The following is a 25,365-nucleotide window of genomic DNA, read 5'->3' on the forward strand; positions in this document are numbered from 1 at the left end:
TTTTTAAAAGATAAGGAATTACTGTCCTTGCTGTGTTTAAGATAAGTATAATAGGTCTGTCATAAGAAATTCTGACCCCTGTCTTGTCTCTCTACAGATTACAGCTCAGGAGCTCTCCCAGGACTGTTTCTGGGTCAAGGCCCAGGAGGACCGTTTTGAGAACGATGAACTCTTTGCCAAGCTGACCCTTGCCTTCTCGGTTGCGCAGAGCAAATGTAAGTGCTGCACTTGGGAGTGTGGGGAGGGGGCGGGGAGAGCTGCCTTCTGGGGTCGTCCCATAGCAGCAGCGTGCCCCAGTGCAAGCAGAGGCACCTTTATGCAGCCAGCAGCTTTCTTGCATGTTTTCTTGATGAACAGCCAGAATTTTTGAAGGGGACAACTACGCCCGTATATATGTGGTGAACAGTTACCGGGAAGGCAAAACTGCTTGCAGCTCCTTCAGATTAATGTTCATTGGGAGACATGTCTAAGACTTGCCTTTGCGATTAGACCAGAAGTTTGTCTAGTTAAGCACCTTTGCTCCATCGGTAGCTGCCCCGAAACAGTTCCTTCAGTAGCTGTCTCAGAAGCTTACAGGGGAGGGCATGGTGGAGACGACTGTCCCATTTGCGTCTGAACTTCTGTTGCCTCGGAACATGGACATTTCAGTTTTTGCTCTCATGGTCATCTTTTCCATGAATCTTTCTAATCTGATTTTAAAAGCGTGACAAGTAGTGATGGCCACAGACACAGACAACTTTAAAAGGGTGACCTTGAAACCTTCAGTCTGTAAGCAGTCTTGGATAACCCGATGCTCAAGGCCTGGGAGAGGAAGGAAGGGGTAGCAAATTATCTCTTGACACTTTGTTACTCCCCACCAGCCAGAAGCCTCAATTGCCTTTTTCTTTTAGTTGTCTTTTTCCCCTAAACTAAAAGGCCACAAATTGCCTTTTCTCCCGAGGACGATGCTCCATTTATCTTTGTTCATCTTTGCAGCTTCTGTGCAGTCCCATATTGGGACTGTGCACAGGCAGGCAAGCCACAGAGAAGATTTCCAGAGCTTTCTAGAAGACGAGGAGTGCCCCTCCTCCCTTAGGCACTTTCCTCCCAAATGGGCTGAATCGGCCCTGCACAGAGCGCAGGAGCGCTCCCGTAGCTGGCATGACGACGTCACTTTTGGGAATGATGTCATTGCTCAGGCACCGGAGCATGCACGCAAAGAGGAGCATGCTGCCGGCCAGGACCTCCCACCAGGAGGGTATGGGAACCTGGCAACCCTAACGCCAGCCCTTGGTTCTGATGAGGTGGAGAGACTTTTCCCCAAGGCCTTTGGAAATGTACCTGATGTGCCAAGAAGCCCTTGACGCTCAGACTTTCATTAAATTAGCTACTGTTAGGGCTCCTACTGCAATCCTTTAGCAAATTTATACTTTATTCCAGTGGTCATTGTTATTGTTGCTGATGGCATGCAGATTAAATAGCACGTCATCTCTCATTCAGTCACTGTAGACTGTGAATGCTGTATAAAGCAGAATTCCCATGCCGCAACTTTCCCTTCAAGGGGCTGATCAGTAGGACATTACAATCCTTTTACCATCCCCTTTGAAGGGAGCATGAAACACATTTAACTCCATCCTGAGGCATAAAGGCTGTTGGCCAAAGTGTTACAAATTGAGGCCATTGAACATCTCCAACGGCATTTTGCATCTTTGTATAATAAGATAAAAGCCCAATGATTCTCTCAGGACTAATATTTATTTGATATGAGCTTCCATGAGTTCAGCTTACGCCTTCAGGTATCTGTCTCTCTCACAGCCTTTAACTGTATATAAAAGGTAGTGATTATAACTGTGAATTCGTACACAGACTCTGAATTCTTCAGCCCCAATAGACAACCCTATGGGGAGGAACAGGCTTGCTGTTGAATCCTTCAAATCGATTTGTCTCTCCTCATTGGTGATTATAAGAGAAAGTAAAAAATTCAGTGGTTTGCTGCCTTGTCCACTACTCACAGATTTCCTACAATTCTTTTTCACATCTGTGTTGCTTTATGGGCTCAAAAGACCCAAGGTCTTCCCCATCTCTCCTCTCAGGAGAGGTTACCTGTCCCCATTAATTGAACTATTCAGTTCAGCATTCCTCCTGAGACAGAAAAAAAGGTGTTGTTTTTGGGTTTTCCTGACTTAATAAGGAGGACAGATGGAAAAAGCCCATTTTTAGGTCCAGGCAATCTAATTTTGTGTATTGTAGTCTTTGTAGTTGTGCTTGGCTGTCTTATTCATACATCTCTCTACCCTTCCTGCAGAAAGTCCCTCTGGGTGCAGACTGCTAGCGGCAGAATTCTAATGCCTCGGCTGTTTATAAAATGCATGACAACTAGGGTATCTGACTTGAGGCTGCAATATAAAAGTATAGAACCATAGAGCTGGAAGGGACCCCAACGGTCGTCCAGTCCAGGCCCCTGCACAATGCAGGAAATTCACAGCTATCTCCCCCCCACCCCCTCAGTGACCCAGAGGAAGGCAAAAAACCTCCAGGATCCCTGACCAATATGGCCTGAAGGAAAATTCCTTCCTGACCCCAAAGTGGCGATCAGCATTACCCAGGGCCACAAGAGCCAAGCACCGGCTCATCCCTCCATGCCCTCCCTGTCTTGATCCGTGGGCATTAATATCAAGTTAGAGAATCATCACAGCCATCAGATTCTTCTTAAATACCTCCAAGGAAGGAGAGACCACCACCTCCCAAGTAATCCTGTTCCACAGAGGAACCACTCTGTCAGGAAGTTCTTCTTAATGTTTAGCCCAAAGCTGTTTTGCTTTAATATTAACCCATTCTTTCTGGTCCAACCCACTGGGGCAACAGAAAACAATTCTGCTCAATCCTCTATGTGAGCCCTTCAGATACTTGAAGAGGGTAATGTCAAGGACTGCCAACATAGATCTCGAGTAACTTCACTGCATGAGTCCAAGGATGCATGAATTAAAGCTCTAATGATAATCTAACTACAGCACCATAAACGTTTCTTGACTGGAGTAACTGTCCCCTTCTCCTGCTAAGCATTAAACCCTTCAAGCACAACCCATTCTACCCCTCCCCCCTTAACTAAGCTCTAAGTCCGCATCTGTGCAGCAAGAGACAGTGCAATAAACGTAAACAAAGTTGTTGTGACTAGTCTTTCAGCCTTTCTCCAGCCAAGTGGCCGCATCTCCCTAGCAACACAGATAACCGCATTCTTTCTCACAGCAAACAGTGATCCAACATGTAATGGCTCTCCGGCAGGTTTCAGTACACAGCATGGCACAAAAGATCAGGTCTACAACCCGACAGTGAACCCCCCAATCCCCCCAAAGTATTGCAGGGGCCACCCTGACAGGTAACATACCACCTCTCAGTCGTTTCCGGGGTAAACATACTCAGCTCCGTCAACCTTTCCTCATAGGACTTGGTCTCCAGGCCCCTCATCATCTTCGTTGTCCTCCTTTGGACTTGATCCAGATTGTCAACATCCTTCTTAAACTCTGGTGCCCCAAACTGTACACAGTACTCCAAATGAGGTTTAATCAGAGCAGAGTAGAGCAGTATCATCACCTCATATGATTTGGACACTATACTTCTCTTGATACAGCCTAAACTCATACACGGTTTTTTTTCTCTGCTCTGTTGATGGTTGGTTACTGACCCTTTCCAGAGCAACTCCCTTTTTTGTCCTGCTAGTTGAAAAAGAGTTTCCTTTGCCTTTTCATTCTTCGTCAATCCATATTTTGCTAAGATTGTTCAGCTTTTTGACTTCTGTGCTGTTACATACCTGTATGTGACATCATCATCATAGTAACAACATTCAATTTATATACTGCCCTTCAGGACAACTTAACACCCACTCAGAGCAGTTTACAAAGTATGCTATCATTATTATCCCCATAACAATCACCCTGTGAGGTGGGAGGGGCTGAGAGAGCTCTGAGAGAGCTGTGACTGACCCAAGGTCACCCAGCTGGCTTCAAGCGGAGGAGCGGGGAATCAAACGCCTTGGCAGAATTTGGTCTTTGGTCTAAGTTTCACACTTCAAGGGATACCCAGATTTGTTTTCTTCTTTCCTAGACAGAGCGTACGTGCACCATTCTTGTTCTTTCAGATGCTGTGACTCTGAGAGTTAGTGCCATCTCAGGGGCCACCCCTGAGTACAGGGGCCCTACTATTAGTATGCATCTCCAAGTGGCTCCCGGTCTTCTGCGAAATCACTTTGTCATAATACTACTACTTTCATTTAGAGTAATAAGACGTACCTTACCTTTCTTTGTCTTTTGTTTTACTGCAAATGCTCCACATAGTTGTAATTAATTTCAATTATGTTTTTCTCCACTAACTGGCGCCAACTCCTAGATACTCTGATGGAGGCATGTGCTGTTGGCCTTGCTTTGCAGTCTGGTGGTCCATGCCGTGCCCTTTCGTTTGCTGCTTTCGCAGCCATGGGCCCCCATCTTTGGGGAATGCCCTTATTAAATTTTTGACAAGGTGCTTTTATGTTTTGTCCCCTGGCTGTTTTTGCTGCGCAGATCGTTCTGCTAGCAGCACAAGGTTCATTGATGGTGCAGAGACTGTATGTCCTTTCTTCGGCCCCATCACTCCTGCTTCACTGTTTTTTTATTACTCTGGCATGGCTCTGCTATGTTCTCACTCCCACTGACAACTTCAGCAGTTTTGGTCAGCTCCTTTTCCTGCACTCTAGCAGTAGTCTTGATTTTTTCTGAGTGGCAATTGCTGCTCCTTTACTATCACATCTTACCCTTCTAACTGGATAAGAGTCTCTCCTGAGGCTGTAGCAGCTCTTGGATCCTGCTTATACTATTGATTATGTTTGGGACTCTAAATTTTCCTATTCCTTACTGGATTTCCAAAGACATTCCAAATAGGGGTAAAATCAAAAAGAGTCCAGTAGCACCTTTAAGACTAACCAATTTTATTGTGGCATAAGCTTTCGAGAATCAAGTTCTCTTCATCAGATGCCTGATGAAGAGAACTTGATTCTCGAAAGCTTATGCTATAATAAAATTGGTTAGTCTTAAAGGTGCTACTGGACTCTTTTTGATTTTGCTACTACAGACTAACACGGCTATGTGTCTATGTCCAAATAGGGGTGTTACCCCTTGTTAACTTTTTGCACCTCCCTGGTGCTTTATTTTTAGCGTGCAGCACTTCTACCTGTGGAACGAGGAGTCTTTGGGTTCTAACCTATATCCCTGCTTTCATAGAGTTTTCACAATGTTCATGCGTCCAGTGCCCTCGGCAGGATTCCCTACCAGGGGTTGGCTTTCAGCCCTCATGTCTCACAACACTATCGGCTGTATTCGTCATTCAGGCTGTAAGAGAGACCTGGCACCTTCCTCACACAACCTTTCCTTTGTGGGTTGGTAGAGGCCGTCACGCTCTTTCCAGGGCATGACTGTTCAACGTCTTTTACCTAGCATGGCTCTCCCCACCAGAGCGCTGTTTTTTCCTTGCTGCATTCATGCTTGGACTTTGGAAGGTCCCTTTCAGAGAGCGCCCAGCTTTTTAGAAGCCCCTCCGGGTGAATGCCAATGAGACACTCAGCATCTGCTGGGAAGGGGGTCCTCTGCAGTCTCTTACTTTGAGGGCTTCACACCCACCTCCTTCAGTAAGTGAGCTTGCAACTCTCCCAATGTGGGACTGCACAGAAGCCAGGAAGATGAAAACAGGCTTGCACTTACCTATAGCTGTTATACGTTGAGTCGTCTTCTGTGCAGGCACACGTCCCTCCCTCCTGCCCCGCTGTGAACTCTGGGGGGGGGGTCGTCTCCAGTGAAGTGTAGAGAGAACTGAGGAATAGTGCCTGTCCTCCTGGTTATGGGATGTTTTTGATGGGAAAGCGCCAAAGGGAAGAAGGGCACTCCTAGTCTTCTAGAAAGCTCTGGAAATTTTCACCATGGCTGGCCTGCACATGCCCAGTTCCAGTGGGTGGCTGCACAGAAAACCACTTGACGAACAAGCTACAGGTAAGTGCAACCAGGGCTTTTTGGGGGAGGAAAGAGGTGGTGGAACTCAGTGGGTTGCCCTCGGAGAAAATGGTCACATGGCTGGTGGCCCCGCCCCCTGATCTCCAGACAGAGGGGAGTTTAGATTGCCTTCCACGCCGCTCAGCGGCGCTTAGCGGCACGGAGGGCAATCCCAACTCCCCTCTGCCTGGAGACCAGGGGGCGGGGCCACCAGCCATGTGACCATTTTCAAGAGGTTCCGGAACTCCGTTCCCCCGCGTTCCAGCTGAAAAAAAGCCCTGAGTGCAACCCTGTTCTTTCTATGCTTTCTCCAGTTCTGCAGTCCCCCTTTTAAGATGGAGTCAATTAGAATGGCACGTAGTGGTGTGTGCTCTCATGCCATGGGTTATTTTTTACCATACTTTATTTTATGTTTACTCTTTTTTTTCTATTAATCCCCACAGTCTGAACTGACCTTAGAACCAGACTGCTTTGTAATGGGGAGAGGGGAAGGGGAGACATGGAGACATCTTCCATCTGGCAGCTCACTGCTGTTCTGAGATCCTCTTCTGCAAACCTTTGTCGCTTGTGAATATGGAGGGCGGGGGGCGGGTTGTATGTGGATTTTGCTTTGCTCATGCAGTGTGTGATGAAGGATACTCATCCTGGTGTGTTTTTTCCTTTCTTCATCATTTCTCCGGTGATCGCTCTCAATGGATGCCTCCAATGGTGACTGGTTGCAGCTAAAGGTGAGCACCTTGATTGTTTAAGACTGCTTCTTTGCTGTAAATTTTATTGCCCTTTATCATTTTAGCGGATGTAAATGCTATACCAGCTTCTGACTTAGAAGGGACTGAAACAAATAGCTCTTCCCTCTGATGTTTTTTAATGACTATGGAAGTTCACAATTCCCCCCCCCCCAATTTATACAACTCGAAAAGCCAACTTTTAGGGCTGGAATCCGTCCTTCCCGTTCCTGTTTGCCCTTTGTTGTTGCAAATTTCCTCTGAGGGTTCTTTCCGTTCAGAGGCAAACATGGTGCTGAAATTTGGAGTGGATCCTCCTGCCAGGTTCCAGAAGCAGGGCTAAGCAGCAACCTCCAGTCTCCTTAGGGGTGCGTGTGTGTGTGTGTGTGTGTGATAAAGCCCTCCCAGTTGCTCATGTGGACACTGGAAGGATCATGCATGACCTTTGTGGTGTCAGTCAGAAATAGAGAAAATAGGCAGAGCACTTTTAAGCAAGCAGGGTGACGTAAGAATCAGATCAGATTTTAAAAAGGGGGAAGTAGAAGAGATCCCTTGGGCTCAGTTATACCAGGCTGCTATCCAAAATACTAGATACAAAATACTAGAGAGCCAGTTTGGTGTAGTGGTTAAGAGCGGCAGGACTCTAATCTGGAGAGCCAGGTTTGATTTCCCACTCCTCCACTTGAAGCCAGCTGGGTGACCCTGGGTCAGTCACAGCTCTCTCAGAGCTCTCTCAGCCCCACCCACCTCATGGAGTGATTGTTGTGGGGATAATAATGACATGCTTTGTAAACCGCTCTGAGTGGGCATTAAGTTGTCAATCGAATGTTATTATTATTATAAGATTCTGTGTTAGAAATACTCAGTTTTGCCGGTTGCGTTAAGCAATAACATCAAGCTTTGTTTATCCCAACGTGCCTCAGAAGAGCACAGTGTCTCTAATTTGAGAAGAAGACGGTAGCCATTGGTGAACTTCACTGGAGGACAGTATTCCTCCATGCATTCTAGTAGTGACGTGCAAAACATCCCAGAAGGCACTGAAGTTGCTTCGTACACAGACGACCTGCATGTTTTTGTTCTTGTACAAGCTCCACTTCTTAATCTGAGCCAGGCAGGGCAGCCGTCAATTTTTAATAGGCTTTCAATTAAAATTACGCAGTTACACCTGATCTTGTTTTAGGGAAGCTTGGCATTTAGTACCGGGGCTGAAGCCTCAGATGTGCCCGTCAGCCGTGTGCTCTTCTCTGGCTGTGCGGTCTCTCAAAGAGCAAGGCATTTACTTCTTCATTCAGCAAGGGGCTCTGGGGAAAGAGCATTTAGGCCAAACTTCTTTCCTCATGGTTGTTGTGGGTTTTCCGGGCTGTATTGCCGTGGTCTTGGCATTGTAGTTCCTGACGTTTCGCCAGCAGCTGTGGCTGGCATCTTCAGAGGTGTAGCACCAAAAGACAGAGATCTCTCAGTGTCACAGTGTGGAAAAGATGTAGGTCATTTGTATCTACTCAGGAGGGGTGGGGTAGATACAAATGACCTACATCTTTTCCACACTGTGACACTGAGAGATCTCTGTCTTTTGGTGCTACACCTCTGAAGATGCCAGCCACAGCTGCTGGCGAAACGTCAGGAACTACAATGCCAAGACCACGGCAATACAGCCCGGAAAACCCACAACAACCATCGTTCTCCGGCCGTGAAAGCCTTCGACAATACATTCTTTCCTCATATTCATATTCCTTGGGAATTCTGCCATTCTCTGTTCTTCTTGCACAAAGTCAGTCGGGAGGCTGATCACAACATGGGATCTTTGCATTGCCTCTAGAGATCCCTCTCGGTGCTTTTCAAGGCTGCTAGCAGCTGTTTTCTATCTGCTTGAGGCCATTTCATCCATTTCCCAAGCAAATTCTTGGTTCAGAGAGCAGTGCAAGCATGGGTTTTAAAACCACACACACACACACACACATATATATACACACACCTTTGCTAATTGCTTTTGTTCAGCTCAGCACGGACTGAGCAAGCATCTCTAGATAGGCTGGAAGGAGGGAACAGCTGCCCATGCAGCCCGGGATCTTCAGGCACTGATCAGCTGCCCTTCTGGGCTCCGTCAGTCGCTGGCTGGGGCTATCGCCACTAGGCTCTTAGAGCCTTTATGAGATCTGCTGTAAGGCAGAAGCAGAGCGAGAACTGCTTGCCTCCCCTTCCAGGTGATTCCTGACCCCTGCAAGCTTCACCAGTCTGAACCCTGTGCATCTCCTGTCAGGACTGAAACAATAGGAAAGTCAGGTTTAGCAAAATGCAGAGTTGCATGTCGGCATTAAGCTCTTCCAGAGTGTTTTGCAGTCAGGAAGCCATTGTGTTGATGGAGCTGATTTAACAGCAGTCGTCTGGCAGTCCAAACACACCTTCCAGTCCCTCAAAGATTCTGGTGACATAATTTGGCTCTTGCTCTCCCTCTCTAGTAGCTTAGTGTCACGTGAATGCAGAGACGTCTGGCCTCCCTGAGCATGCTCTTCTTTGTAACCGTGACTTTTGGGAAGTTACTGAAATTGAGCCTAATAAGGCTTTCAAATTGCTTGTTCCCCCTAAAGAGGAGCAATGGCTGCTCTCAGATTTTTTTTTTAAAAAACAACCTTTGGCTTGGGGTCTGCTGTAGTCAACCCTAAATCTTTTCTCAGCGATGACTTTCTCAGTCCAAGCATGATATGAGACCCTTCTCACCGGTTCTCTGCATATCACAAAAGACTGGAAAGGGTCACTTGCTTCACAGCAGGCAGGAATGGCAGACCAGAGTTTCCAGGGAGTCAGGGCCAGCCACAAGCTGCAGCTGAGAAGAGTATTGTCATTTGTTTCGTAGCCTGGAAATGAATAATCAAGGGGCTGGTTGGCAGTTGATGGCCTCTCACTTACCAAATGGAAACGGCTCAGACACCTTCTTGGGGTTCAGCACTAAGGGGCTGCGTGCCGCCTGGTGGTTCTGCTCTGGTTGCTGTTTCAAGGTTGGCAAGAAATGCAGAGACCTTTTGGGTAGCTCTTCATGTTGTGGGACCAAACTTTCCCGCAAGGTCTCTCATGTGGCAAGGTTCACGCTCAGCTACCCGTGCCACTGAGGAGCAAGCTAGGTCTGGCAGTGATGCTGGTAATGGCAAGTGCACGTTGCCTCAGTGCATGTCCACACTCACCTGCCTAAAGTGGTCGTAGATCCAGTGGAGTTTGCCGTGTTAGTCTGTAGTCACAAAATAGTAAAGAGTCCGGTAGCACCTCTAAGACTAACCAACTTTTTTGTAGCATAAGCTTTCGAGAGCCACAGCTCTCTTCGTCAGATGCATCTGACATTGGCTGGCCTTTTCCTTAGTCTAACATTAGCACAAAAGTGATGAAGATCCCGGAGGCAGAGCTCCTTTCATTCCCCTTCATTTGCCGGATGTTTGCTGCCCTGTGACCATTTTCTTTTCCAGCTGCTCTCTCTGAACACACCTCTGTAATGCTTCCCTTCTGGGCCTGTCTCTGTGCCCTGCTTTTCCTGCCTCCCAAGAGATTAATGGGACTACCCCACAGAGAGGCGGGCAGGCTTGCAGGGTGTAAGAGGCCTGGGCAGGCTGCCTCAGTGAATGGCAAGTGTTCCCTCCCTTACACTGCTGTACTCAGGAAGGGGGGGCTGACTCAGCTGAATTATCCTGTGCCAGCCCCCTCCTCCATTGCAGAATCCGTTCTGTTGGATTTCTGTTTCCAGGCATTTGATTGACACTTGCTTTGATCACACCTTCCACTTGGTTGCCCCTTCGGAACTCTTCTAGCCCACCGGAGGATTTGCCATTTTGGCTAGCTCTGTTCCCTCTGGTAGCCTGGCCACCTCACTAAATCCCCTCCTCACCCCACCCCACCCCACCCCACTTTGATGCATAACTGCGATATGCATCAGTTAAATAAATGATACATTTTCTTAATATGCACAGCAGAGTGCTTAAGAACTTTGATTTATATTCAGATCTGCCATTTGGGATGATGGTCTTAGTTTACGCTGCAGGCTTGTGTAGGTGGTTGGTCATTATTTACCTCCCCCCTTCAATGATTCCACCAAATACTTTTATTTAGTTGCCTCCTCCCAACAATTCTGCCCAGTACTTTTATTTAATTATATCATAAACTTCACATTTGAATGGTCCTTAACACCTCATATTATTTATTCCATGTTGAATTTCCTTTTTACTGCTTTCTGCTCAGTATTTAAGGGTCTTGTGATGCTTGGGGATTTCTGCCTGGCCTTGGGAATGTTGGGTCTACGAAGAGGATGGACTGACGATCCCACTGCCTAGGAGGGTGTGTGTGACCCTTTGCACGCCAGGAGAGGGGGAGAGAATCCCCTTCCCCTTGAGCCCTCCTGTTTTCTGCTCTTGATCTGATCTCTGTGAACAGCCTGGCACATCCTGGGCAGGGCTCTCGGCTTTCTGCAGACGGAACTCTTTCCTTCACCTGCAGCAAGCGTGTGGGGTTAAAGCAGAAGCAGCAGCCTGGGCGTCTCTTGCCTGCAGCTGTGCCAGGTGTAGGAGGTTGTCTGGGGCTTTGTAGGTATTGCGTGAAAAGCCTTTTGTCTTCCTGGGCAAGACGGGAGGTGCCTGGTGCTGAGACTACTAGCGAGGACAAGGCCTCTTGCCAGTCTTAGGGTTCGAGAGGTGTGCCCCTTTTCTCCTGTAGCAGTGGAGCTTGGCCGTTCCTTCTGAAGCGACAGAGTGGCTTGCGCCTTTTGGGTGCAGTTTTTCACTCTGGAGTCCCCATGCAACCAGACCCACAGACATGTATATAATTGGTTCATATGCCCACTTTGATGTGTAAAGAGTGCTGCTGTTGTCTCTGTATGGCTGTGAATCAACCTGTGCCATAAAGCATTTTAGTCCTGCCTTTTGGCGCCAAGTGCCCCCCAAATGTCTTGCGTAACATGAAAAGTAACCCACAGACATTTTAGGGCTGTGCAGCACATAGACCGAAAGGTCCAGAGCTGCCTTAGGCAGACTAAAAGCTTTGGGACGAGCTGGTTGGTGCTGCTTTGCAAGGAGAGGGCGTGCATCCAGCTAGCCTACTCCAATTCTAATGAGATGGTCATGGTTCTTAAATCAGTGTTAGCTGTCTCGAGCCTTTTCAGAAAAGGGCTTTTAAAATAAATAAGACGGGTCCTGTTTCTCGTTGCCCCCTTACAAACCTCTGAAGGTGACACACACACCAGATGAGGTTCATGGTGGAGAAGGCTTGCGCCAACCCGTTTAGGGCTTTAAAGGTTAAAAGCAGGGCTTTGAATTGCACCCAAAAACAAACCAGAGGGCACTGCAACTGGATCCGTTTGGTGGCATATGTTCCTGAGGCTAGTCCCAGAGAGTAGCTGGACAGCTGCATTTGGGACTCGTTGCAGTTTCTAAGAACTTCCTAAGGCAGCCCAGGCAGGCTGCATTATGTAGTCTAGTCTGGAAGTTACCAGAACATGTGCATCAGCGGGCAGGTTAGACTTTGGGTCACAGCTGGGGCAGCAGCCTGAATGGATAAAAAGGCTCCAGGGCTGGAACTTCCAGAAGTTTCGTTTTGAAGGACCCTGGAGTCTAGCAGTTCTCAAAATGTTGACACTCTTGCTTTCGTCTTCCTCTTCCTTTCTTTTCTGCTCATTCTCTTCCTCCCCGCAACCATCTGAAGTGTGCCAAGATCCTTGCATTGGAGGAACATGGTTCCTGCTCTGTGTGTGTTCACCTGTGTTTTGGGGTACCAGCTTCAGTGCTGGCATTGGGCAAGATGTTTGGCCACTTTTTAAAATCCCAGACAAGAGAATATCAAGAATGCACAAACCTGATTCCTGATCACGTTGAGATGAGAGGGCAGGGATAGGCCAGACACAGGCCAGAAATCCAGTGTAGGTCTTAAGAACTGTCTGCCAGAGGCCATCCAACTCAAGTCTTGGTGGCGGGGGGGAGTGACATCCCTCCCAGGGACTTCCTGTCCTTTCCCATGCCCTTCTAGGAGGTCTGGCCCTGGACTTTGAAACCCAAAGAAGGTGGGGCTGCTGCAGCTCTGCCTGATAATTGGCACATTATTGGCCTCTTTGTGGTAGTTCTCTGAACTGCCCTTCCTTCAAGAGAACAGGCAGCATTTGACGTGGGGAGCGCACCATCAGTATCTCAACTTGAATCCTTCCATTCTGGATATCAGAAGCTGATGCTCATCCAGTTAGATCAAGTTCCAGGCAGCCTTCGTCAGTCCCTAAGTAGTTTTGCTTCCCAAGCAGCAGTTCAGATGGTCCTAGGTTGCCTGCCCAGGGTTGCAAACTTTCCCCTGGAGAAAACGATCAGCTTCATAAGGTGAACTCTGAAGACTATATCGTAGAGCCTAGGAGGAACAGGAGTCCTTCCCCAGGTATTGCCCCCAAATCTCCAGGAATGAGCTGCCAACCCAGAGACTCTTCCTCCAAAGAGGTTGGGAGTGAGCCTCGGGCCTGTTCCTGCCATTTTTGCAGGACAAACTGGGAAAGCAGGAACATCAGACCACCAATAGGAGAAGAGCCATTGTAATGATTTCAGCCGTTGTTTAAAGCGCCGTTATGTGTTTCTAGATGCAGAATAGATTAACAGTGACATCTTCTGTACTACTTGTAGGGATTCACAAGCTTTCAAAATGCTCACTAGTTAATCTAATGGAAACCATTCTCATAATCTGTCGATAATTAACTGGACCTTCTCAACTGTGTGGTCTGGCTGCCACCTGCTGGCTTAAATAAGAAAGGCCGGCAGAATCTGCAAAGAGTCACCACCAGTGAAGCACATCAGCATTTCTTAAATGCTTTGAATGAAGCCCCCTCCGCCTTCTGAACTTCCTCTGCCTTTTGCCCCGGTCAACGGCAGTCTTTCCCACAGTGCGTGTGCGGAGGTCTCGTTGTGCACTTGTGGCTGCAGTGGTTCTAAGGGGACTCTCTGCCTCCCTAAGTGGGCGAAAAGTGGCTTCAGGTCCTGTTCCTGCCTGGAACGTCACCCTTTCCTTTGTGTTCAGCTCCACCCTGCCCTACCGGGCCCTTCCCCAAAGAATGGCAACCGCTGGTCTGCTTGGTAGAATGATCAAGTCCTACGCCATTGATTGGTTTGTGTACTTTTATATGTTATGTTTATGCCTCGCCTTTCTTCCCCGTCGGGACCCCAAGTGGCTGACGTCATTCTCCTCTGCTCTGTTTTATCCTCACAACAACCACCCTGTGAGGTAAGTTTGGCTGAGCATGTGCTGCCGGCCCAAGTCACCCAGCCGGGCTTCCATGGCAAAGCAGGGATTCAGACAGCCAAACAGGGGGAAGAGATCCTCTAGCCAAGGACAAAAAGATACAAATAAGGGCCTCCAAACAGAAGGCAAGCAACAACAATATTAATAATTATGTACATGAAATATATGTATATTTATGCTCATAAATATTGTGTGACAACATAAATGTCACAGTGATGAATAGGCACATAATAAAACCATCCAAAATGGTTACAAAACAAACAGTAGCATTCACACCCTATAAATCAATAAAAAAAGAGGCAACATAGAAATAGAAGGCAGCAAAAAGAGCTTGGATATCGACATTTGTACTAAAAACAAACCTTTAGCATTTTAATCATTTTATAAAAATGCTGACAAATCTATCGTGAAGTCCTTGAGGAGACAGCGCATGCATGGAGCGTATAAATCCAGTAGGCCTGTGTACATCTTGGAAGAATCTGCTCTATAACCACAGATGTGAAGGAGCTACCTTGTACTTCCTCTGCAGCAAAAATCTAAAGTCCAAAGGAGCATGTAAACTACATTGAAAAGGTTCAGTTAAAGGGCCTAAAAAAAACCCTCTACAGATTTTGCTTCTGAGATCCTGGTTAGATCTAGTAGTTTTCCCAACACAGAGTAACTTGCAAGGACATGTGATAACATAAAACAACTTGCTGCAGATTGCAGTTTGTAAATTGTTTCAAATAATATATTTTCTGAACTACTGAACTGATAAAAACTTTTATACTTAAATTTTGTGGACAACAATGACTACATTTTTGATGATCAGATGTAACAGAATATCCAAATGACCATTAAATATCCAAATGACCAATCTGACCATTAAATCAGATGTTCTAACAAAATCCTGTATGGGGAGCATCAACAGAACCAGAGATCTCCTGCTACACATACAAATGTTTATGAATAATTTTTCTAATATGATAAATAGCTGATGGCATTCCAAGGACCAAAATATACGATAGGATGAAGTTGGTGATCTGTTAATAAAAAAAAATGGGTCTCATAATATTATCTGCTCTCTCTAGTGATCTAACAACCCTCCTAGGAAACCCTGTCTGATATAAACTTTCAGATAAGTTATTAGCCACAATTATGTAAGAAGTGTACAATTCCTTTTCAAATGTAAAAATTGTCCGTATAGGAGGTTATCTTTAAGAAGTTTTGGATGGTAATTAGTACAGTGCAAAACAGAATTTTATATATAGGTTTTGAATAACCTGTAACTAACAGTGTAGAATTAGATTTATAAACCTGTAAGATCAAAAATAAATACCGGTATCGCTATATTAATAAGAAAATTTAATATGAGAACTAGTCCAAGAACAAAAATCAAACCATGCATGAAAACCTGAAAATACAAAAAAAAAAATCAACCTAACAACCATAATACTTAATATGATGGTTCAAATTATTCATTTGAGGATTTAACTCTGACGCTCGAAAGCTCATACCCTGGAAATCTATTGGTCATTAAGGTGCTCCTGGTCCTGAATTTAACTTCACCATATACAGGTTGGCAATACTTCCCATAGCAGTAAAAGTTCTTATCAAAACAAAAACATGTGAAGAAGAAAATGAGTAGGTGGTAATAACTGTACTCTAGTATTGAGAAGTTGTAAACTTTTCAGTTGTAAACCTAACTAACCTCTTCATTAGAAATGGAGATAAACAATCAGCATCCATAATGAGAAGGCAGGTATTCTCTTCAACCTGCATGCCTTCTACCTGCTATATAAAATAGGTGCTATCTCAAATATAAGAGGCAGAATTCTTTTTTTTAAAGGAAATTTTTATTTTATTAGTAAGATTAAAAGCCCAGTAAAAAGGGCAGAGAAGTAGAAGAAAAAAGTAAAGAGAAAAGAAAACAAAGAAAAAGAACAGAGATTGAAAATAACAAAGAAAAGTAAAACGTATTTCATTTTCCATTTTTCTCTACAACACCTATCATTTTTAAAAACATTTTTTTTACTTAACCATGGATAAGCAGTCTCATTGACATAATCTAACTTGTCCCTTTAAAATGTTTTCATTTTAAGGAACTTAATATCGTTATAGAAGATCTCCATATCATGCTGTAAGATCTCCAGTTATTTCACTAACTGTTGAGAAGTCAATGGTTTGGCCAGTTAGATTTCATCTATATAATTATTCATACTGTTTTTGCTTGGCATAGAGGTTTCTGTTCCTTTTTATTTCAGAGTAGGAATTCGAACCTGAGCCTCTTGGACTGACACTGGCTTTTTAAAATGACCTTTACGCTGTCAAAAATGTACCCAGGACACTTTTGCGAGCCACATTGTGTCACTGAGCATCACTGAAATCTTTTCATAAAGAACCCCTTCACAGCACCTGTGGTGTACAGTAATTAAAAAATGAACCCCTTTACAGTTACTTTGGCAAAAGAGAAAACCATCTCAGTTGGTCTTTCCAAATCTGTGATGTGACCTGTCAGGACTCTAAGACGGGGATGGACGGGTGGCGCTCACACCCCTCACAAGGAAAAGCCTTTATATGCTTAATAGGATCACGAGGTGCAGCTTTTCCAGGGATCCCATACAGCCCATAGGCTCCAGTGCCCTCCCTTCTAAAAAAAACCCTTCCACAAGCAGAGGCTAAACCCTCCTCTCCAGAACATGTGCTAACCTTTTCTCGTGCCCTATTGTCGTACATGCAGGGAAGAATTTAGGCGGGGAAGCGTTCAGACACGTAGTTTCCACCTTAAACTAGACGTGATACAGAGAGCAGCAGCTGGCAGGAGAAGGGGCATGGCTCTCACTTGCTGGTCTGTGTGAGCGATCCCTCCCAGTGGCTTCATGAAGATATGAAGTAATGATTCCCCACCAGGTAAATCGGAGGGGGCAGGTCACCCAGCGCCCCCGTCTGAGGCTGAGATGCTGTGTAAGGCGAAACACTCGCGCAGACGTTCCTTGAAGTGCTGGCGTTATAGAAAGCTGCTTGGAAGGCTAGAAGGAGGAACACGGCCGCATGTTTGCTGTGATCCTGAAAGAGGTTCTTGACTCTCAGTGCAGGATCCAGAGGAGTTCGCCGTGTTAGTCTGTAGTAGCAAAATCAAAGAGAGTCCAGTAGCACCTTTAAGACTAACCAACTTTACTGTGGCATAAGCTTTCGAGAATCTCAGTTCTCTTCATCAGATGCATCTGACGAAGAGAACTGTGATTCTCGAAAGCTTATGCTACAGTAAAGTTGGTTAGTCTTAAAGGTGCCACTGGACTCTTTTCGATCAGTGCAGGATGAACCTGAAGCAAATGGGATGTCGCAAACCCGCCTCCTCCCAGCCAACTTCCTCTGGTTTCTGTCACTGCACCAAAAGTGGTAAATTAGGCTACAACTGCCTTGACCTTCCAGCCCCAACACATGCCTTTAAAAAATAACAGATCGGCCGTGGTCTCCTTAAGAGGAATGGCTTCCCTCCGTGAAGAGGTAGGTAGGTGCTCTCTCCATGACCAGTGGGGCTGGTCTCTGTGCAGATGCGTGGGCAGAACTTTGGCTCCTTTACCCGCAAACAGGCAGCATCACCACAGGTGGATCAAGAATATTAAAACCCCTCAACTGTTGGAAGCAGCTTCACTGGACTGCGCCGCTCTGGGGACTGGCAAAAAGAGTTTGTCCTCATGGGTGCTTTGGCCTAGACCGTCAGATAGCAGTCAGATGAAAATTGGTTGCAAATCCCTCTGCGCATATCCCTTGTAGCATGAAGCGGCCTGAAATGAATTAGGACCACATATTCCACAGGAAATGTGTGACAATTGGATGGCAGTGCACTCCGTGGAGTGTGTACTCCCTCGCGGACGTGTGTGGTGCTCAGAGGTGGTGCCCGCTATTTTGTGTAAGTGCGGAGGCACCTGGAGAATGTCCAAAGCGGCTTGCGTTGCTTTACCTTTGTGCCCTGTTTGTCTCATGGCTGATGGGGTTGGGAGGGGCCGGGGTGGCTGCTTTGGGAGTGCCTGGCAGAGGGGAGGGTCTGGCTTTCTGAATCTGAGCCCAGGCTCTCCCACACCTGCTTTGGGGCACCTGGTGAGAATCACAGGATATCTGCAGCAGCCAGGTGTGCCTTGCAGTCTGACGTTGGCTCAGGACTGGTCGCTGTTCACACCAGTGTCTTTGGGGTGAGGGGGGAGAATGAGCCCGTCGTTGCTAGGGCAAGAAGAACTGATGAGGCTGGTGGCTCTAACACCTCTGACCACCCATTTCCAGATCCCAAAGGGCACTTCAGCTGCTAGTAACAATCGCTGGGCTTGCTCCATTCTCTCGGGACCCAATTTCTCTGCCGAGGTTATGCGTTTTCATTGACTGTTCTTTCCTATGTATTGCTCCAGTGTTGGCAGAGTTTACATTCCTTTGATAAGGCCTCAGGTGGCAGAAGAAAGTACAAAATAGGGTGGCATGGTGGGAAGGGATGAGAGGCAGTGTGTAGAGTGATTAGAGGGTCAGACTAGGATCTGGAAGACCCAGGTTCGAATCCCCACTCTGCCATGCAAGCTCCCTGGGTGACCTGAGTCCAGTTAAAAACTCTTAGCCTAATGCACCACAGGTTGTTGTGGTGAAGTTAAAATGAAGGAGGGACAACAATGTTGTAAGCTACACTGGATCCTCAGAGGGGAGAAAAGTGGAGTTTAAATAAGTAAACAAAATGTTGAAATTGTGGGGAGTGACATGGTGGAAGAAAGGTGGCCCTGGGCAGCCACGCTTTACAGACCTCCCTCTGCAACCAAGCTGAACACAAAAGAAATGGCAGCGGACACTCTGAAGAGGGCAAACGTCGGTGCCTCAGAAGAGCTCCGCTTTGACCGGTCTGTCCGGGAGCTGCCATGAGCTTGCTCTTAGCCTCCAGGGAGGCTTTGGGGCCCTTGGCTGGTGGCTCTAGTTCTCGTCAGGCAGAAACAACCCTGAAATGTTAGGAGTGCCAGCCAGAAGGTGAGCTGGTAGCCATGGCTCTGCTGCACCAGGAAGACTCTTTGCTTAACCAGCGTGCAGAGAAAGAGCAGCAAAAGGCACGTCTGTAGAACGTACAGATGTTGAGACTGGAGTCCGACGTGGCTTGGACTGTGCTGCCTCCCTGTTTGCACGCTGCACTCTTGTCTTTTCTGTTTGCTTCTTTAGATGTGCTTAACTTCGATGCTTCTCTTAATGCCCCGGTCAGAAAATAGTGTAAAATGGTGACTGGAAAAGTTTTCTAGTTTAAGATCAAACTTCTTGTCTCTTTATAGTGTAAAAATAAGGTGCAATTCTCCTCTTTAGCAGTAGAGGGCAGACAGTCTGTGTGTTGTGCCTGCCTGACTCTGGTCGCCTGTTTAATGCAAGAACTCAGAGACCCTCGTCCAGGTTTCTTCCCCCCCCCCTCTCACACACACACATGTTGAATTGCTGCCTTTACTCCTCAGATCACAACACAGAGGAAAATGAATTTAAAATGGCCATACTGATACATGGATGTTGCTTTTACAGGAGCCTTTAGCAATATTAGTTGGATACTGGAACATTTAGTCTTTTTTTCTTAATTTAGTGTTCCTGGCAGCCTTTTGCTGTGTCCAGAGAAGGGGCTGGAATTCTGTGCACCCCTTAATTCTCAGCTTGCAAACTAAGTCGAAACTCCCTGCCTTTCGGTTCTCAGAAGCTATGATGCTAGGGCTTTAAAGAGCCGGGATGGACGGATGCACATGCACGCAAACACACACCCCATATCGATTGTGAGGATCACTGTGGCCTGAATACTTTGTGTTTGCGTGCGTGTGCACATGATGTTGGAAACCTTTACCATTCATGTGACAGGCACCCAATGAGAAAGGCCACCTGTTGCAGGACGTGGGGTTCCTTCATTCCCAGGACCTTTCGTGAGGACACTTATAATGGTACAGTTGAGGTGGGACATACCTGAATTGTCCAGCAGGTGCGCTTGTCAGGGAGCTGTGACTGATGGTGGGGCCATGCTGAATGTACGTGTGGTGGGATGAGCCTCCCTCAGATGTGCATAGATAGTTGTGGCAACACTTAGACTGCAGTGGAGGGGCTGTGGCTCAGTGGGAGAGCTTCTGCATGCAGAAGTTCCCTGGTTCGATCCCAGCCATCTCCAGCTAAGAGGACTGTGTCTAGAAAGAGACGGGCAAGACCTCCACCCGAGTCCCCGGAGAGCAGCTGCCAGGCTGAGTGGGCAACACCGACCCTGATGGTCTGAGTCAGTCTAAGGCAGCTTTGGGTGTTCCTCTGAGTTCATGTAGTTTGCCTGCTGGTGTGGCAAATGGGTTCCCCAAAGATGCTCAAGGCGGAGTCAATCACTGCTGTAGAGCTGCAGGCTACCCAAGTCGGGCACCTCATCCCCAGACAGGCACTAACAGCGGCTCCAGGTACCCTTATTTTCTGTGCGCTTGTGTATACGTGCATGCATACCTGACAAAAACGTGCCAGGTTGGAGGGAAGCCTCCCTGCTCCCTGCAGTTGTATTGCAGGGCTGAGACTTCAAATCTTTGCCAAAGTCTCCCGTTTGCTCCAGCAGTGAAGAGTCAGGACCCCAAACTGGGATAAGTGACTTGCCTTCTGCCCTTTGGCACGTGTGTCTTTATATTTCATTTTCGTGTGAGTTTTATAGGTCTCCTTGGTGACCCCTCCCTAGGTCCTGCTTTGCTTCACGTTTCTGGGCCTCTCTTGCCTTCGTGGGGCATTGCTCGAAAGAGAAATCTTTATTTTCTTCGAGGGAAAATGCAGTTTCCGTCTAATCTCGCGCCTCCCTTCCCTTGCTTGCAGTGCGCCTTTCATCCACCAGATGCGCGCAGTTGAGCCGCTTTGGCTCAGGTTCCTGGCAGTGACGTCAGAGGCCCCTGATTGGAGGAGGCTGTCGGCTGACATTGAGTCATCCGGGCGGTGGCTCCTTCCCTCCCCCCTCCCCCGCCGCCCCCCTCCCGCTGGCCTCGTTTCTCGGGAACAAAGGCCGGAAGCGCCGCGGTGTCCCTTCCCCGCCAATCCCGGCTTTTGTGTGGCCGCCGCCGCCGCCGCCGCCTCTGGCCTGCCCATCTGGCGCTCTCCGCGCGGGAAGCCGCTTGAGCTCACATTTCAGGGCTGCTTTGTTTTCCCTTTTGGTGTCACTCACGAGATTTGTCAGCATTTTCTGAAGCGTGTTAAGCAAGAAAGAGGAGCCCCGCTTGAGAGGGCCGCCGGGGGTGCTCGCCATCTGCTCCCGGGCTGGCCGGGGCTCCAGGCGTCACCTGCAGCCCTTTGGGAAATGTGCCTGGCGGGAGCAGCAGTTAGAGCTGGAGAAGCAGCCGACACTGGCAGGGCTTGTCCCGCTTTTGGTGTGGCTGTGCAGCTCTGGGGTTGTTGCGCCCTTTGAACTGGAGCCCTCGCCCTCCCCCGGGTGCCCGTGCTCAGCAGACGCCCATTCCTGGGGGCATCCTTCATTCGGCTGCGCTGTTCAGCTCCCTGGGCCCTCCTGGCTCTGCTGCCCTTTCTGTTGTGGCCGGCTCCCTTTCTTACGCTCCTGCAGAGCTATGCCCGCGCGTTTCACTCATGCCCTGCAGGGCTGGCAGCTGTTTTAAAGCTGGAAACACCCGAATCTGTCAGCTGCTCCTCCTTAAGACTGAGTCACCCAGGCTGTGCTGGGAAAATGCCTTCGGGCTGTTTCTGGAAGCGGTCGCTCTTCTGCAGGGCCGTGGGATAATGTTCGTTGCTGAGGGAACAGGGATCCCTAACAGGGATGGAGCCCGCTTATCTGTTTCACCAGTGGAAGTGCATTCCCCTGGTGGAAGAAGCCCTTTGCCCCTGGACAGGCTGCCTCTGCTGGGGGACAGGGCTTGCATTAGTGCAGCGGGGGGGGGGCTCCGTGGCATGCAAGCTTTGCTCAAGGAATGGGCAGGGTTGGCAGATCTGACTGCGCTTGCCAGGCCCACCCACGTTGTGCCCCTCACAGCTCAGGAGGGGGGAATCCCCAGGAAACGGCATCCCTTCGCCTGATCAGAGTTGTGTGATCTTGAGGTGGCCCTCATGCTCTAGAAGCCCCTTGCTGGGTCTCACTCTAGCCCCTGATCCACTGCCAGACTGCTTGTGGACTTTAGGCCCACCCCTGTTGAGGTTAGCACGAGATGTCCGATGCAGTGAATTAAAGATGTGGTGTGAGGGCTTGTGGATCTCTGCAGGGAAACCTGTGAATACCCAAAACCTCGTGGGACTCAACATGGACGGGCCCTGGTCTTTCTTGACTTCTCCGAGGCCTCCTGTGACATGTCCCTGGCCTGCTTCTGGCTTGTCTGAGAGGACAGCTGTTCCAGGCAGCTTTTATCCTCTGTTTGCTACGAGTGCAGTTCTTGAGTAGGGGGCTGACTACCCCACGGGGCTGAAGTCAGAGGGCTGCGTATACTTCCTCAGCCCCAGTGTGGCTGTTGCCATGAGGGATATTGCAACGGTGGGAAAGTAAAGCAGAGCTGTACTGTGTTTTTAGAACAAACATCAAAAGATGAGTCACGCTGCCAAAGAAGAGGCAATTGCACCCACTGAAATCAATACCGTATTATTACGGATGATGATTTGCAGCCACTTCCTGCTTTTTCCAGCTTGCCCAGTGAAACGCCATCTCTTTCTTAATCCTGCTCCTTCCTGGCTGTGAAAAGGGATTTTTTTCCAGGGAAATGTCCCCTTACTTTTCAGGCACCAGGTGGTGCTATTGCCTTATTTTGCAGTGCCCTGCCTTCTTCTGCCGCATTCAGCCATTTTAGGGAGGCTGTTTCCCTGCCCACCAGCCTCCATTTTGTATTTGTGGCGCAGAAGAATAATAGACTGAGCTGGGGAGGGGGGGGGGGAGAGGGAATGCAGCAAACAGAGTCCAAGGCTGCTATGGGATGACTGTGCATTCTCTGGCCAGACACCTTGTCAGATGAATGGGGGGGCCAGCAAGCAAGCTTTGCTGCTCACAGAACTGCAGGGGAGGGTGGCTGGTACCCCTTCTTCTTCTGCACCCCACTTCTACTTGAAATAACCAGTGCTGGCAGTCTGAAGAACTGGCTTGCTTTATGTAGCCTCAGTAGTCCTTCTTTTGATATTCCAGCTGAGCCCCCAGGCAAATACTGCCATGCCTCACGCAGCCTGCAGCAGCATTTGGGGCGAAAGAGGCTGTGTGGAGCAGGAGGGGAGGGATAATTGGTCCCCCCCCCCCGTCATTGTTGCTTTGCACATGGTGGGGAAATGTCACATTCCTGCAGGATCACTTTCTGTCCAGCAGAGGGGGAAAGAGAGAAGTCAACGGCAGTCTCGCTGTGTGGAGGTGCGAAACCTCTAATTTCTTTTACGTGCGTTAGGAAGGGATTATTCTGGCTCCAGCTCAACTGAAAACAAAGATTCGGACCCAAATTGCAGAGGGGAACGACAGTGGCTCTTTGAAATCAGATGACTGGCAAATGTGCTTCTTATATCTCTGCTCCAGCCTTACAGAGGCCTTGAAATTAAAATTCATTCTTCCAGTGAATAAGCACCTGCGGGGTGGATGCGTCCCTTCCACCTTCTCCAGTATGTAGCAGAGATGCTATGCTGATATCTAGCATTAACCCCAACCTACCCTGGCATTGTCTTTCCTGGGCTCTATGTGCATCTGGTGTGTGTGGGGGGGTATGCTTACGAGGGACAGAAGCCCAAAGAGGAGAGTTCTGGGGCTGCGCTGCTTCCCCTTTGAGGAGGTTGCTGAGATGAGCTTCAGTTACGCAGGGATGTATTGGATGCCCGTGACTGTTTGCGGCCTGCTGCACTTTGACCAGCAACTTGGACAGGCTTTCCTCTTCCGGGCGCCGCTGCTTCTCGCGCAGTTCCCCTGCACTGCTCACCTCTGCCTGCCATTCCTGCATGTATTGAGAGATCTCCAGTCCCTCACTCTTGCATGCCTTCCCTAATCTGGGACCCTCTCGGCCTTGTTCTGAGTTGGTAAACTTTTATCAGGGCTATACCACTTCATGGATGGTATACGCAAACTTGTCTGCGTATAAAAATGTTCCCGCCATACACAAAGCTGCCCTGTTAGGCGCCTGCTAGTTTTATGTGTGGAGGGGGACTCTTTCTGTCTCTGCAAGTGGTACAGCCCTGGCATGGGTTATGCCTCTTCAGTAAAACCCGGACCCCTTATTTCTTACTCAGGTACCCCGAACAAATAGATGTGGAGCCAGTTTCATTTCCTATTTTAAAGCAAGACTCCCCACCCCACCCCAGCACTCCCCCAACCCTGCCATTTTCCTATCTCCCACCTCCTCCTCCCAGTTCCTGCGTGTGAGACCTTTCCTACCCAGAGGCAGCACTTCCCCTCCCCATTCATTTGCACATAAGTATGCTGAAGGCAGCCCGGCTCCCTTTCAGTCCCGGCGCCTTTCATGTGTGCAGATGCACAGAAATCTAGGTCAGTGACTCTGATGCCCCTAGCAACCGTGCTTCTGACCTGGGAAGGGTGCCTGTGTCGAGGGAGTGGGGCTGCCAAGGGAGTTGCCCCTTCTGTAGTACCCACACACCCCTTATCCTTCCGGATGTTACTGGGGAGTTTAAATCAGCATGCCGGTAAGCACTGGCCCATTAATCCGGAGGCAACGGAGTTCCTTCTGCTGATGTGATGGGGAAGCTCCGCATAAACCTCTCGGGTGGTCTGCCCCTCTCACAGGCTGGTGCGGGGCTTGAGGGCTGCCCTAGAGACCAAGGAGCTCTGGCAGCTCTGCAGCATCCCCGGTTTCCTGTTTATCCCTCTCTCTTCCTTCGTTGTCTTGGCTCCCTTCCTGCCTGCTTTTATACTTGCCGACCTGTGATTGTTCCAAGAAAGGATCTGCATTGCCATCGGATGTGAGTCAGCTTTTCCCTGTCTGAGAAGTTGTGCGTGGGTGTGTATGTATATGGGGGGGGGGGGGGTGCTGTGTATTTCTGGGGTGCGCAAGAACCCTCGAAGTACAGGATACTCATCCACTGCGGCAAAACCTGGAATACCCCTTGATCTTGTGGGAGATGGAGAAAACCCAACACGCAGTCCTGCCTTGCAAATAATTCCACAACGTGTCACTTGTCACACAAAAAGAATAATGTGCTGGGGTTCCTGCCTACACGTGCACACTGCTGTGTTAGTCGTTTGAGATGTGTGTCTGAGCTAAAAGAAAGAGCCAGCAGCTTTCCCGTCCCTCCCCAGGATTTCTTGCCTAGCTGGCTGGGGGGGGGGGGCGTTGTTACCTGAGGCAGGTGCCCAGGTTGTTCACCCGCCTAGCAGGAAGTGTACGGCCTCAGTGGTGGATCGAAGGCTGCAGGTGGACTTTGTCAGTGGCTGCACTGAGGCAGCAGCACCCAAGATCAGGTGCCATGTTCCAGGGACGTGTTTTTTCCGCTGCTCGAGGCCTGGTGCTGTA

General features: G+C 48.4%; 1 protein-coding gene across 1 annotated transcript in view; it reads left to right on the forward strand.

The window, feature by feature from the left end:
- The window catches only part of DIAPH1 (diaphanous related formin 1), a 105,181-nt gene that overhangs the window by 48,942 nt on the left and 30,874 nt on the right, over window positions 1-25,365 (forward strand). The window contains exon 17 of the mRNA XM_054985512.1: window positions 98-221. Coding sequence (XP_054841487.1) covers window positions 98-221 — 124 coding nt within the window. The remainder of the gene's footprint in view (window positions 1-97; window positions 222-25,365) is intronic.

The sequence above is a fragment of the Eublepharis macularius genome, chromosome 7 (assembly GCF_028583425.1).
Source record: "Eublepharis macularius isolate TG4126 chromosome 7, MPM_Emac_v1.0, whole genome shotgun sequence".
Classification (NCBI taxonomy): domain Eukaryota; kingdom Metazoa; phylum Chordata; class Lepidosauria; order Squamata; family Eublepharidae; genus Eublepharis; species Eublepharis macularius.